This window comes from Rana temporaria, chromosome 5 (assembly GCF_905171775.1).
Source record: "Rana temporaria chromosome 5, aRanTem1.1, whole genome shotgun sequence".
Classification (NCBI taxonomy): domain Eukaryota; kingdom Metazoa; phylum Chordata; class Amphibia; order Anura; family Ranidae; genus Rana; species Rana temporaria.
In genome coordinates, this window is record NC_053493.1 from 85,606,492 (window position 1) to 85,620,896 (window position 14,405).

The 14,405-nt window shown below is 43.9% G+C and overlaps 1 protein-coding gene across 1 annotated transcript in view; it reads right to left on the reverse strand.

Moving 5' to 3' along the window:
- The window catches only part of DNAH11 (dynein axonemal heavy chain 11), a 376,413-nt gene that overhangs the window by 257,388 nt on the left and 104,620 nt on the right, over positions 1-14,405 (reverse strand). The window contains exons 26-29 of the mRNA XM_040352802.1: positions 8,864-8,986; positions 6,609-6,833; positions 4,147-4,238; positions 1,049-1,175 (exon numbers count right to left, since the gene is read on the reverse strand). Of these exons, the coding sequence (XP_040208736.1) occupies positions 1,049-1,175; positions 4,147-4,238; positions 6,609-6,833; positions 8,864-8,986 (567 nt within the window). The remainder of the gene's footprint in view (positions 1-1,048; positions 1,176-4,146; positions 4,239-6,608; positions 6,834-8,863; positions 8,987-14,405) is intronic.

The window sequence follows — 14,405 nt, forward strand, 5'->3', positions numbered from 1 at the left end:
AAAAACATAAAAAAAAAAAAAAAAAAACCTGTGTATAAAAAAAATAATAATATTAATAGTAATAAAGAAAAATGATTTATAAAATAGACCAGGGCTTGATATAGGTTAGTGTTAGGGTCAGGATCAAGGTTAGGCCCAAAGATCAAACATCTGTGAATTTTAGGTAGGGTAAGGTTTTCAGATAGGGTAAGGAAAAAGCAAAATAAACACTTTTCATTCTTGGCCCCACTATGGATGCCAAAAACAAATAATAAACACATATAGCAGGGGTATGCAATTAGCGGACCTCCAGCTGTTGCAAAACTACAAGTCCCATCATGTCTCTGACTCTGGGTGTCATGCTTGTGGCTGTCAGAGTCTTGCTATGCCTCATGGGAATCGTAGTTCTGCAACAGCTGGAGGTCCACTAATTGCATATTCCCGACATATATGGTATCGCCTAAACTTCAGGAGTGGGAGACATTTCTTTTTTTTTTTTTTTTTTTGTAGTGGTAATAGAATTAAATATATAGCTAAAGGTTAAAAAAAAAACACATTTATTTTACTCTTTTGGGACAGGTTTCATTTGATTAAAAAAACAGTAAATATTGAATAACAATTGCCACCAAATGAGGGTCAAATTTTTCCTGGAAAAAAAAAAAACAGGGTATGATTTACTTGGATACACCAGATAGTTGTGGTGATATGTACAGTTTTACTTACACATGCCAAAGCTGCAAAAATTGCATCTAGACATGTAAACAAATGTGCAGCGCTGAATCATTATTTATTGTAATTTTCTAGCAGTGCCTTAGATCTCGCACTGCAGCTATTTAGCTACAAGGCTGCAGGTACATTCACATACCAGGAAATACACTGCTGCTTTTCAGGAGGAATTCCAGACAAAATGTACATTTCCCAGGGTATTGCTGAAGCACAAATAATATTTCTACATTGTTGCTACACAATAGCTTCACTTTTTGGCTTCAGTTTAAATTTTAAGAAGAACCATGGGGCACATCAAAACATTTATTTGTGGTATAGAAATCTCAAGTTGTAAGAACTGTACCTCTTTGGGCTGAGTTCCCTTAGACAGGATGTCCAACAGGTCAGCAGAAGACACAAAGTAGAAGCGGGGAAAAGCCAGGCGCTTTGTTTCCAAATACTGAGAAAGAGCCTTTCCACATAGGGAGAGCCTAAAGGGCAATGAGGTATCACAGAAAAAGTGTAAAAAATATAAACATTACACAGACTAAGTATGGACTTCTATATACCCAAATGCATACAGAGAACAATGTATATTTAAAATAAATATTTTGGCAAGAAATGTGAATACATTAAAAGAAAGACATTATTTGGGTAATTACAGATTATAGAAAAGGGAAAATACCTAAATATTATATATATTACACACGTACACATTATATACACAGTATACTGTGTTTATATATATATATATATATATATATATATATACATACACACACACAGACACAGACACACAAACTGTATACATGCACAAGGAAGAGTAGTAAGTTCTGCAAGTTCTGCTAACTAATGAGTATTTACACAGGTCGGCCTAAAAATGTGAAGGAAAAGGAACCTACAGGAGCTGTCCTATCATCCAATCACATGATTGCTTTTACGATCATACTTCTACCAAAAACTACAATATTAAATCACAATGTTATACACAACATCTCCTCTTTTATCTTATTGAATACCCATGACAGAGAGTCTTGGACCTCTTCATTTAAGTGCATCTATGATCAAAATGTAAAATCATATATTCATTTCAATTGAATTTCAGTTATTTTTAGCCAACTCTTTTAATCTGAATGATTTTTGAAGTTTTTAAACCTTCTTGTAAAGATCCCCACATATTTATCTTTGAATTCTGTAAAATGTAGTCACTACACTCTGTGAGTAGACACTGATGTGTCACACATTTGACAGAGCCTGCCTTTTGAATTACAGAGGTGCTGAGAGGAGGAGTTTTGGGAGGCGGAGTCAGTACAGGTATCATTGCTTGCAGGCAGCAAGGTACCATGGGATATGTAGTCCTTCGAAATGATTGGTTATCAGCAGAGGAGAACCTGCAAAGCATATATGCCATCTAGGAAGTTGTGGAAGAAGATGACCAGCAGACAGCTAGCGCTTACAACATGAAAGGACATTTTTCAAGTAAGTTTATAATGTATTGTGAAAAATAACTATTGTTTGTATTGATATTGCAATGCTGATGTTATAATATAAAGGTGTATGTTGTGACCACAGAACTCCTTTAAAGCGGAGTTCCGGCCACAATTTCACTTTTTAAATATAAATACCTCTGTAATACACAAGCTTAATGTATTCTAGTAAAGTTAGTCTGTAAACTAAGGTCCGTTTTGTTAGGTTGTTACAGCATTTAGACACTTTGTAAAATAGAAATTGACTGGGGCCATCTTAAGTGTGGGCATCATGAAGCCAGACTGTATGACTTCCTGGATTTCAGCCTTGCAGATCTCGCACATGCTCAGTGCTGCACAAGCAGTGTAATAGGTTTCAGATCAGGTTTCAGCACCTATACTGTCCAAGTCACATGATTCTTTGCGACTGGGGAGTGCACAGACTCCTGGAAAGTTACACCCACTACATTCCCAGGAGTCTGTGCGGTGTAGGTTAAGCACCTAGGTGCAGGAAGTGGGAAGATTAACTATTCTGCCTAGCAACAACACTTTGAAGGCATCTAAAAAAAAAATGTTTTTCTTAAAGGACTAATGACATTTTTTTAAAACTACTGATGTAATGTTATATTTATGGGTGGAACTCCACTTTAAGAAGTCATGTAATACACTACTATGTTTGTTTCTACTAATGTACAAACATACTGTATACAACATTGCACATTCCTATGCTTTCCTGCAGGTTTTCCAAAAGGGAGGAGGTCCAGATTATCCTTATAAACATTCGGTAAGGTTTACAATCTAGAAAGATTTAGCTGCACATTAAAACCTGTATTGTCAGTAAAGCAGAGCCAAGACAGATGATCAATGTTAATTCTTGTAGATAGCCAGCCTCAAGAATTCACATTTTAATAAAACAGCATAAATCACCACTGTCGTTAAGTTAATATATAGTCCTTTTTTCTTGTTTTAGATTAGTTAAAGGAGAAGTACAGCCAAAGCTTGTTTGGCTGTACTACTTCTGCCGATCACAGAAGTGCAGTTTGTTCTGCACTCCTGTGATCCGTTTTCAGCAGACTGAAGCGCGCTGTTGGCTGATGTCACAGAGCTGGTCCAGGCTTCGGGGGACAGCAATCTTGTTGGCGGGATCCGCCCACATGCCTGGACAGGAACCTGACACAGTCTCCCAGTGAGCCGCTGAGAGCCTGAGCTGGCCACTCCCACCCCCTCCACAACACAGCATTCCAGTAAGCAGGGGGTGACTGACATTTACCAGCTCTCTGCTCACGGCGCTGTGAGAACTGAGCGATCAGCAGTGTTTGATTGCTCGGTTCTCTAATACTTTGATCGCCGGAGGGGGACAGATGCAGCATCGAATCGATGGGGCATCCAACTAGGTAAGTGTGATTAAAAAAAAAAAAAACACACTTCTCTTTTAAGAGTGGAAAAGAGTGGTTAAACCCATCAGTTTATGTTTTGCTGCTGATGTCATATTGAGGTGATTTCGCTTCAAAGCCTGTCCCATAGATGCAAACAGGCAGTGGGAGGAAATCTCTACCAAGTGACAGACAAGTGTTCCAACTGGAAAATGTCCCATTGCTGCAATATAAAAACCTTGTAAAGATTCAAAACCTTCCCAATCAATTCAACACAAAAGAGGTGAAATTCATATACATTAGTGTTCCATTCAGATTAATTGAGGTTTGTTTCAAACGGTGACATGCTTTATAAACCAGAGACACTTTCGATTTTCTGGTATTGCCCCCCATATATTCACCATAGATCCTAGACAATGGAGTACTGTCTATGATACTTTTTTTATTTGCACTAGCATACAATTTTTCAGGACGCGCTTTCAGGGTATACAGCTACAATCACCTCAAGCACCAGAAATCCTACATTTTTCAGCCCGTATCCCTAAATATTTTTTCTTGCTGTATGGTTTTCACATTAACCCATATGTTTTTAAGTGTGTATTAATGAAACAAAATTAGTGTACCTCTGTTGGAGCTCATCTAGTGTTTCGTAAAGCTTGGGCCTGTTTGTTGCATCTAAAACATTTCTAATTTTCGCTGTTTCAAACATTAATTCCTGTTTAAGAAATAATAAAAAAAAATATATAAAAAAGGAGTACTGACATTTTTAAAAGGTCTTTTTCCTTGACATTTATTCACTAATATACAACTTCCTCTGTACACATAAGAAACAATAATAAATAACAGAAACAAAGTGGTCTTCAGTATTGCATTTATATTACCAGCAGTACTTATTTTTTATTTACATGTTTACAGTACAGCAGTTATAATACTGACTTTTTACTGTGGGAAATATATATTCTTCCCTTTAATATTTTTTTGTAAAGCAAACCTATACTGAAATCTTGCCATACTAGTTAAAGGGGTTGTAAAGGTACAATTTTTTTCCCCTAAATAGCTTCCTTTACCTTAGTGCAGTCCTCCTTCACTTACCTCATCCTTCCATTTTTCTTTTAAATGTCCTTATTTCTTCTGAAAAATCTTCACTTCCTGTTCTTCTGTCTGTAACTCCACACAGTAATGCGAGGCTTTCTCCCTGGTGTGGAGTGTCGTGCTCGCCCCCTCCCTTGGACTACAGGAGAGTCAGGACGCCCACTAACACACAGCTCCTTTCTTTATCTGCAACGTAGAGAGCGTCCTGACTCTCCTGTAGTCCAAGGGAGGGGGCGAGCATGACACTCCACACCAGGGAGAAAGCCTTGCATTACTGTGTGGAGTTACAGACAGAAGAACAGGAAGTGAATATTTTTCAGAAGAAATAAGGACATTTAAAAGAAAAATGGTTGAATGATTGAATTGCATTCAATTGAATTGAATGGTTTAAAAAAACAGTTACATTCCTGGAATGCCTGGATTGCTAACTGTCACATTTGCTTGTGTCCGCAACCAAACTGTCAAACCATCAAATGGCGGGTGTCATAAATCATCATGTGCAGCACCATGACAGTTGCAGCTCAGAAAGAAGCAGCTTCCGTGGCTGTAAAGGATAAGAGGGTTTAATTCCCCTTTAACTCTGTCAGCAGATCGGTCTCTACAAACTCAACAATGCCTAAAAATGGAGAGGAACTGAGGATGTGCAGATCAGTGTATTACTGGATTTTAAACAATATAGAGACTTATTTTTTATATTTTGCATAGCTGAACCTGCAAAAAAGGGCAAGCCTGAAGTGATCTAGCAGGAATTTTTCTGACTAAAGTTCCACTTTAAGGTGCCTTCCATCAATCACCAGCCTTACTAAACATTTAAAGATGTCAAAACAGGTAAGTTGGTTTTTGCTGTGTGCGTGTGATCAACCTGATATAAATAATCATGCACATTTGTGTTGCAACCATGTATTTTTACTTCATGGGATGACTTTTGTGTTTCCTTTAAAGCGGAGTTCAACCCAAAAGTGTAACTTCCGCTTAATCCACTCCTCACCCCCTTAGGCCCCGTACACACGACCAAACATGTCTGCTGAAACTGGTCTGCGGGCCAGTTTCAGCAGACATGTTCGGTCGTGTGTAGGCCCGAGCGTGCAGGATTCCAGCAAACATTTGCCCGCCGGGCCTTTTCCCAGCGGACAAATATTCCTGGACTTGTTTTAAAACAGTCCGCTGGAATCCTGCCCGCTCGGACATGTTCGGTCGTCTGTACAGACCTACCGTACATGTCCGAGCGCCAGCCATCCCTCGCATGCGTCGAATGACTTCGACGCATGCGTGGAAGCATTTAACTGGCAGGCCCGCCCACGTCGCCGCGTCATCGTCGCGGCGACACGGCGGACACGCCCCGCGTATTGTTTACGCGCGGATTTCTGTACGATGGTTAGTACAGCCATCGTACAGGAATCCCCGGCCAGACATGTATGGTGAAAACGGTCCGGCGGACCGCTTTCATCGTACATGTCTGGTCGTCTGTACACGGCCTTACATGCCACATTTGGCATGTCATTTTTTGGGGGGAGGATGGGAGCTTCAGTAGGAGTGAGACTTCCTGTCCTACTTTCTCCTTCCGCCCAGGGACCACTAAGGCTATACGTCATATCGCCTTATGGGGGCCCCTCCGTGTAGGCGATCGCCTGGGACACATGACAGGTCCCGGGCGATCGCCTGTCCACTCAGGGAGCGCTACGCCGTTTCACGCATGCGCAGTGAGTGCCCGGCTGTGAAGCCGAAAGCTGTCACGGCCGGGTGCCCACAGTTACAATGGAGGCTCTGGCAGAGAAGGGGGGGGCGAAGCAGGTGTGGAACAGGTAAGTGTATGTTTATTAAAAGCCAGCAGCTACACTTTTTGTAGCTGATGACTTTTAATAAACATAAAAAACGGCTGGAACTCCCTTTTAAGTTCATATACAGTTTTAGGCAGTACCATTACTCCAATACAGAATGAATGGCTGTTTTAGAACTGTTCACACACAGTTGAAGGTATAGTATTTCACATTACCTTAAAGTCTGCGTCCACTCCATCAAAGCGTTTAGCATCATCTGGTAGCTGGTTTCTAATGTCCTCAGAGCCAATAAATATGCTTTCTAGATGAGACCAAGTCCGCTGAACTTCCATCCATATATAAATGACTGAGTCAGCCAAGTTTAGTCTTTTCTGCCAGCTTGACACTTGTTCAATAAAATATTCAACATGCTTGCTTTGCATAATGGCCTGTAACTGAACCTAAAGCAGAATCCAGAACACATGATAAACAGATAAGACACACAAGTATTCATATGTTTCTCGAGTCTTAATCTCAAAAAAGCAAACAACTCAAAAGCGGTGAATGGTCTTACTTTCACAGCAAGGAGCACTTGACTTACACTCATGAATAGTTTATCACACAACACTATGCATGTTTGTGTGTGATGTGTAAGAAATATTCATAGACCTCCAATAAAACCAAAACCATTTGCAAAAAACAAACACAATTTAGACTTTTCACATCTACAGGTTTAAGGTACTTTTTTGGGTGTGGCCCATTGAAAAAATCCTGCTGCAGTTTCCTGCAAAACACAATATTGTGGTTCAATGATAAATAAATTGATATGTAACATGCACCTAAAAACCGCACAAGATTTCCACAATGCACAATACCTGCAACACACCTAAAGTTGAACACTGGCAAGGGAAGCCTCCAACAAACAATAGACTCTACCCCATGAGGTCAAATCACAAGCCTGGTCCAGAGTTTTCTTGCTTTTTCAGTAGGAGACTCCATGTCGGTGTGCCTGCATCTATACCTGCTGACATGGGCACCTTCTATCTGATCCTAAAACTCCCAGTGGTGGAATGATGAGGTCACAACAAGAGATGGCAACGGACAGTGGCAGTCTCAGCTGCAAAATGGATCAGTGTTCTTCGTTTTCAGAAAATGCTCGTGGAGGGCCACATGTGGGTGAATAAGGATGAATAAAAAAGGGCGTAGGAAGGGGTGTAAAAAAATTAATGGGTGGGAGGGGAGGACAGCATTTCAAAATTTTCCTAGATATTGGCTGTAAAAACATATTGAACAGGGCCTTAGTGCCATACAGATGACATTTCATACTGTAAAATCCGTTTTTTTTTCCCCAGCATTGATAAAAGAGGACCATGCAGTATTTTCATATGAAAACATTATAAGCAAATAATATCCAACCTCAAATTAATATACGTATATTCCAGGGGTCCTATGCAGGTCTGCTTTTTTGTGTTAAAAGTCCAATTCCTGATCAAACTTTTTGTTGTACAAAAGGTGCAAGGGTTAGAATATCTGTCATTGTTTCATTTCTAACTGTGTCCTTCGTGGGAAAGATTTAGCCTTACTTTTTGCCCTGGTGAAAACTGTGGCAAGAACAGGAAGCGACAAGCTTTCTGATGGGAACCATGACACCAACATATGTACCTTTTACGAACCAGTGAGGGGTTAGGAAGTTTGTCAAGTTTTTATTTCTCACTGTGTCTTCGTGTCCCACAGACACCATTTCTTAAACTATTCTCCTTGTCCTTGTGTTGATGGGAAAGGAACTAAGGGGAAATCTGTCCAATGGGGTCATACACAGCTTTAATGCTAGAGTTATGGCTAGAATTGAGCTTTAGGCCACCAGCACACCCGTGTTTGATTAAAGCGGAGGTCCGCTGAAAAAAAAAATATTAAAAGCCAGCAGCTACAAATACTGCAGCTGCTGACTTTTAACCACTTGCTTACTGGGCACATATACCCTCTTCCTGCCCAGGTGAAATTTCAGATTCCGGCACTGCGCCGCTTTAACTGACAATTGCGCGGTCGTGCGACGTGGCTCCCAAACAAAATTGACGTCCTTTTTTTCCCACAAGTAGAGCTTTATTTTGGTGGTATTTGATCACCTCTGCCATTTTTTATTTTTTGCTCTATAAACAAAAAAGTACGACATTTTCGAAAAAAAAATACAATATTTTTGACTTGTTGCTATAATAAATATCCCAATTTAAAAAAAAAACAAAAAAACATTTTTTTTTCAGTCTAGGCCGATACGTATTCTTCTACATATTTTTGGTAAAAAAAAAATAAGTAAAATAATTCGCAATAAGCAACTGGTTTGCGCAAAAGTTATAGCGCCTACAAAATAGGGGACAGAACGAGGAAAGGGGCGGATGTCAATTGACGTCCTGTTGGATTTTCAGGTCCGTGCTGTAGCCGTCATTGCATATATAAGTAACATATTCATCTAACAGCAGAGAACATCAGGGCTAACCTGGTTGCTATCCAAAGTCTCAAAGAGTTGCTCATCTGTTTTTATGAGAGGTGTCTCTGTTCGATAATGCTGCTCGTAAATGAACTCCAGGTTGGTCCAAGTCTGGCTTATCTCTGTAAGTATCTAAGAAAAAAAAAGAAATTTCACGTTATTCCGATAAACATATCACCAAGAAAATGTCAATCTCTCACCTACATTAGTGTTATTTGATAAAATATAAACTCTATATATAGACAACTTTAGATAGCAATAATCCAATATGGCCTAATACTTCTTACCATACAGTTAAAGTAACAAGGTCACACTCTACATAGAATCTCTTGTCTTCTGCTCCATATATATTAACTATACCCCTCCAATGTTATCCTCTGATGGATTTGAGCAACACAGTGATGTAGTGTTTAGCACTTTCACCTAGCAGCAAAAAGGGTCGCTGTTCGAATCCCGACCATGACACCATGTGCCTGGAGTTTACATGTTCTCCCTATGCCTGCGTGGGTTTGCGACGGCTAATCCAGGTTCCTCCCACACTCTAAAGACACGCTGGTAGGTTAAACAGATTGGGCCAGATTCACAAAGCACTTACGCCGGCGTATCTCGAGATGCGCGGCGTAAGTGTAAATATGCGCCGTCGTATCTATGCGCCGTATCCCCAAAACGAGATACGCCTGAAAACCAGCTTTTTCCGACCGACGTAAAAAGATTACACCGGCGCATCGCGGGGCGGAAAAATACGCTAGATGCACCATTGTTTTGCTAGTCAAATATGCAAATGAGGGAAATACGGCGATCCACAAAAGTACGTTTGACCGGCGCAGGCTACGCCCTGTGCGCATCACCTGTATGTCCGGTCTAAAGTTACCCCTCATAAAAGCAGCTTTAACTTTGCACCAGACGTGTGCAGGTCAACTAAAGCAACACTGTTAGGGACAAGCTGAGCAGCCACACTTGCAGGACAACAATCTTTATGCCAACATGCCAGGGGCATCCATGGTCATAGCTATACTAGTGGCTTTATATGCGCGCAGGAGAAGGAGGGAACGGAGGAGGAGAAGGAGGGCACGGGAGAGGATATACCGACCGCGCATAGACGTCTTTGGCATGGCCGATTCTGAGGTGTATCGCATCTTCAGATTCAGCCCTGATGCCATCATGGAATTAACCACAACCCTGAAAGATGACATCACCAGCCCAACAAAACGCTCACATGCAGTGGAGCCACTGGTCAAGGTACTGGCAACACTCCATTTCCTTGCCAGTGGCTCTTTTCAGTGCACAAGTGGAGTGGTGGCTGGGATGTCACAATCCTCCATGAGCAGAGGTGTGCACCAGGTTATCCCCGCAATCCTCAGACGCATGGCCAACCAAATCATCAGACCCACCCAGGAGGACCTGCGGATGAAGGCAATGCGTGATTTCTACAGAATTGCAGAATTCCCACGCACCGTGGGGGCCATTGATTGCACACATGTGGCACTACAGCCCCCCCCCCCCCCCGTGACACAGAGCACATATACCGTAATTGGAAGCACTGGCATTCCATCAACGTACAGGTGATAGTTGATGCCCAATACCTCATATGACACGTCCGTGCCAAACACCCAGGATCCAGCCACGACAGCTACATATACCGTCAAAGCACCATCCCAAGAGAATTTGAACAGAACGTGTATGGGGGCAGCTGGCTGGTTGGTGAGTGACATGGGTGTCAGGCATGACTGTCCGCCCCCATGATGCAGACATCACGAGGGGCACATGCACGACTAACATCCTCCTGTCTTTTCCCTTCCAGGTGACTCTGCATATGCACTTGGACCCCATCTCATGACTCCATTCCGGAACCCCCAAAACCCTGAAGAGGAAAGATACAATGAAGCACACACACACGTGGAGTGGTGGAACGCACCTTTGGCCTCCTGAAGTCCCGTTTCCGATGCCTGGATAAGTCTGGGGGTACCCTGATGTATTCCCCAAACTTTGTGTGCCAGATCATCGGTGCATGTTGCATGCTGCACAACTTTGCCGTGAGAAGGGGCATGGAGATTGACATACGTGATGACCTGACCCCCGAACCACACAATCCCCCCCTGACCAAGGGTACCCCGTCTTCTGAGGGAGCAACAGTCAGGAGACGCCTCGCAGAAGGCATCTTTGCACGTTAAACACACACATTAATCATGGCACAATGAGAATGCACGCATGCACACCACTGTGGTCCCTAGCACACACACCCCACATCCTCATCAAATTGGATTAAACCAAAGTACACTGCATGGTACTGGGGAGCAGCAACGCCACGCCAAGGCTCCAATTATGTCACTGTACATTCATACACCATTCACACGGACCTGGGATCACTTCTCCCTGGTCCTGGGGAACCCTTCTCCACCAAAAATGAGGGTGACAACCCTTTTCCGGCAGGAATGTCACCCCCACAATCATACATCATTCACAAACATAAAACAAATCATAATCACAGTAAAAAAAAAAAAAAAACACTGAAAACAAACAAAACACAAAAAATTTACGTTGTTGGGGTGACCCACGCCTAGGCCGGCCACGGCCCCTCTGGGGAGACTTATGGGGGGGGGGAAATCAGGGGAAGAAGGAGCATCCCCTGGTCTCTGCCCACCTGCCGGCCTGCCCTCCAAGGCCACGGCAATTCTGTTGAGGCCCACATTGAGTGCTGCCGTATTGGCCTGGCCAGCCTGTGGTCAGGGCACACACCTCCTGACCCACACCTGATGTGGCGGCCTGCATTTCATTAAAGCAGTTTATGAAAGCCAGTGAGTTACAGCTCATGTCCATCACTGAGTCCTTTATGGAGGCCAGGCTCTCCTCCATCTGGGCCAAAGTCTGGGTGACCTGACCCAGATGGCGGGTCTGAAGGGCCTGGTCCCTCCGCAGATTAGCAGGCAGAAAGTCTGCCACCCCCCTGGTCTTGTGGGTCGCCTTCCTGCCTCCAGATGAGGCTTGTGGCCTGGGAGTAGGAGAGACCCCTGGGGGGGAAGCCCTGTTGGGGGAGGAGTGGGAGAGGCTACCCCTGATGGAGGCCTGACTGCTGCCAGCCACAGGGGGAGCCTCCTCTGAATGGAGAAGTACCTCATGGGCACTGGTGACCTCCTCCTCCTCAACCTCCTCCTCCTCCTCCTCATGAGGTGAGCTGTGGCCACTCCCCTCCCCTGAGGACTCCGGGCTTGCCTGGGTGTGTTCCTCAGACTGATGTCCGGGGGATGGTGCGGACAGGCCAGATGGCCTAGCACCCTCCTGCACATCTGTGGATGACACAAAACATTCACAGGTTGGAGGATACACACACTTGTCACATATTCCCTTCCCCCCCACACATGCTACACACCAGATAGAAAAATAACACTTACCTGTCCTCACGGCCTCCTCGGAGTCAAAGCCAGGCAGCCCCTCCACTTGCTGCCTGTGGAAGCACTGGGCCACCGCACGCTCCTCAGCAGTCAGCCTGACAGTGCAAGGTGGTCCCCCTCCAGTGCCCCTGGCATGTGCTGTAATCTTGGCCAGCTTCCCACGGACCACGCGGCGTTGGTCATTTATCTTTTTTTGGATCCCAGTGAGGCTCCGGGTCTCCCCCCCCCCCCCCCAACGCATTGACATTGTCGGTGATTTCCTGCAGAATCTGCTTTCTCCTGGCCGGGGTGGTGTCCCGACTCTCAGGGCCATGCAAAAACTGCCCATGTAGGGTAATGGCCCTGGTAATTATCTCCTTCTCCCGCAGAGAGAAGTTCAACTTCCTCTTCTTTATTGCCATCTCAGCAACAAACACTCAGCAACAAACACTCAGCACAAACAGACACCAAAAACAGACACCAAAAACAGACAGCACAAACAGACAGCACAAACAGACAGCACAAACAGACAGCACAAACAGACAGCACAAACAGACAGCAAAAACAGACAGCACAAACAGACAGCACAAACAGACAGCACAAACAGACAGCACAAGCAGACAGCACAAACAGACAGCAAAAACAGACAGCAAAAACAGACAGCAAATACAATCTCCAATTACACTCTCCAATAAGACTTTCCAATAACACTCTGACACAAACCAACAAACACCAACAGACAACAGAACAAAGGCACCTTGCTTCAGGAAGGGAAACAATTGGATGTACTTTTGCAATGGAAGGGCGTATGTCTGGGCCTATTTATGCACTGGGCGTATCTCACTAAGTACGCCGGGCCAAGTTCCTATCTCACCGATTGCGCCGGGCCGAGTTCTGAGCATGCGCAGAGAGGCGCTGATCATTGTCTGCGTCATGCGCGCATGTGCAGTCCGGCCGGCCCTTCATTTGCATGGGGTTAAGGCTCATTTCAATGGAGCACGCCTACTTCCTTCCCACTTTCAATAAGCCCGCCTTACGCCTCGTAATTTACGTTACGCAGGCGCAAATTTGGGCGCAAATACTCTGTGGATACGGTACTTGCGTCTCTAAGTTGAGCCGGCGTAACGGAAATGAGATGCGTTACGCCGGTCTATATATGCGCCGATGTACGTGAATCTGGCCCATTGTATCTAAACTGGCCCTAGTATATGTATGAATGTGTGTTAGGGACCTTAGGTTGTAAGCTCCTTGAAGGTAGGGACTGATGTAGATGTACAATGTATATGTAAAGCGCTGCATAAACTGACGGCGTACCTAAAATAAATAATAATAATAATTTCACTTAGAAAACCTTATTCACAGTAATAAGCTCTTTGCCATGAAACACATCAAAAAGGCTACTTCTTTTGGATTAGGTTTAGAAGGCCAGGGGAGAGGAACAGAAAATGTGGGAAACATGGCTTTGCAAATCATGAGTGTCCTGAATTGGTATGTATTCTAAGCTAAAATGTGTCTGAATCTTTCTAGCCTACTAAACAACCAAGCTTTTTAAATAAAAAATATGGGATGCTTTTAGACTACTAGGAGGGGTTAGGTGCTTGCTTTGTACTAGAAGTCGGTATATAAGAGCACCAGTGTTGCCAACATACCAGATGGAAATTTACTGGCACGACACCTGAAATTTACTGGCGCAGCCACGTTTCTACTGGCATTTCACAAAAGTTACAAAACTACAGTTTTAGGTGCAAATTTCAGTATTTAGGCTACAAACAAGTTCTGTAGGCAAATAGAAATGTGATTTAAGGTAGATATTAAGGTAAAAAAACATATTTTTGTTATTTTCGATATAATAAGGGCAAATTATTTAGTCACATCCCCCTCTGTCACCAACACCCCCTGCCTTCACCCCCCTCTGCGGTGCCACAATCTCCCCCTGCCTCCAATCTCCCCCAGGCCCCCTGCCTCCAATTGTCCCCTGCCTCCATCCCCCTCTGCGGTGCCACCAACAACCCCTGCCTCCAATCTCCCCCTGTGGTGCCACCCCTGTCTCCATCCCCCACCCTCTGTGGTGCCACCATCCCCCTCTGCGGTGCCACCAACACCCCCTGCCTCCAATCACCCCCTACCACTAACACCCTCTGCCTCCACCCCCCTCTGCGGTGCCACCGCAGCCACCATCACCC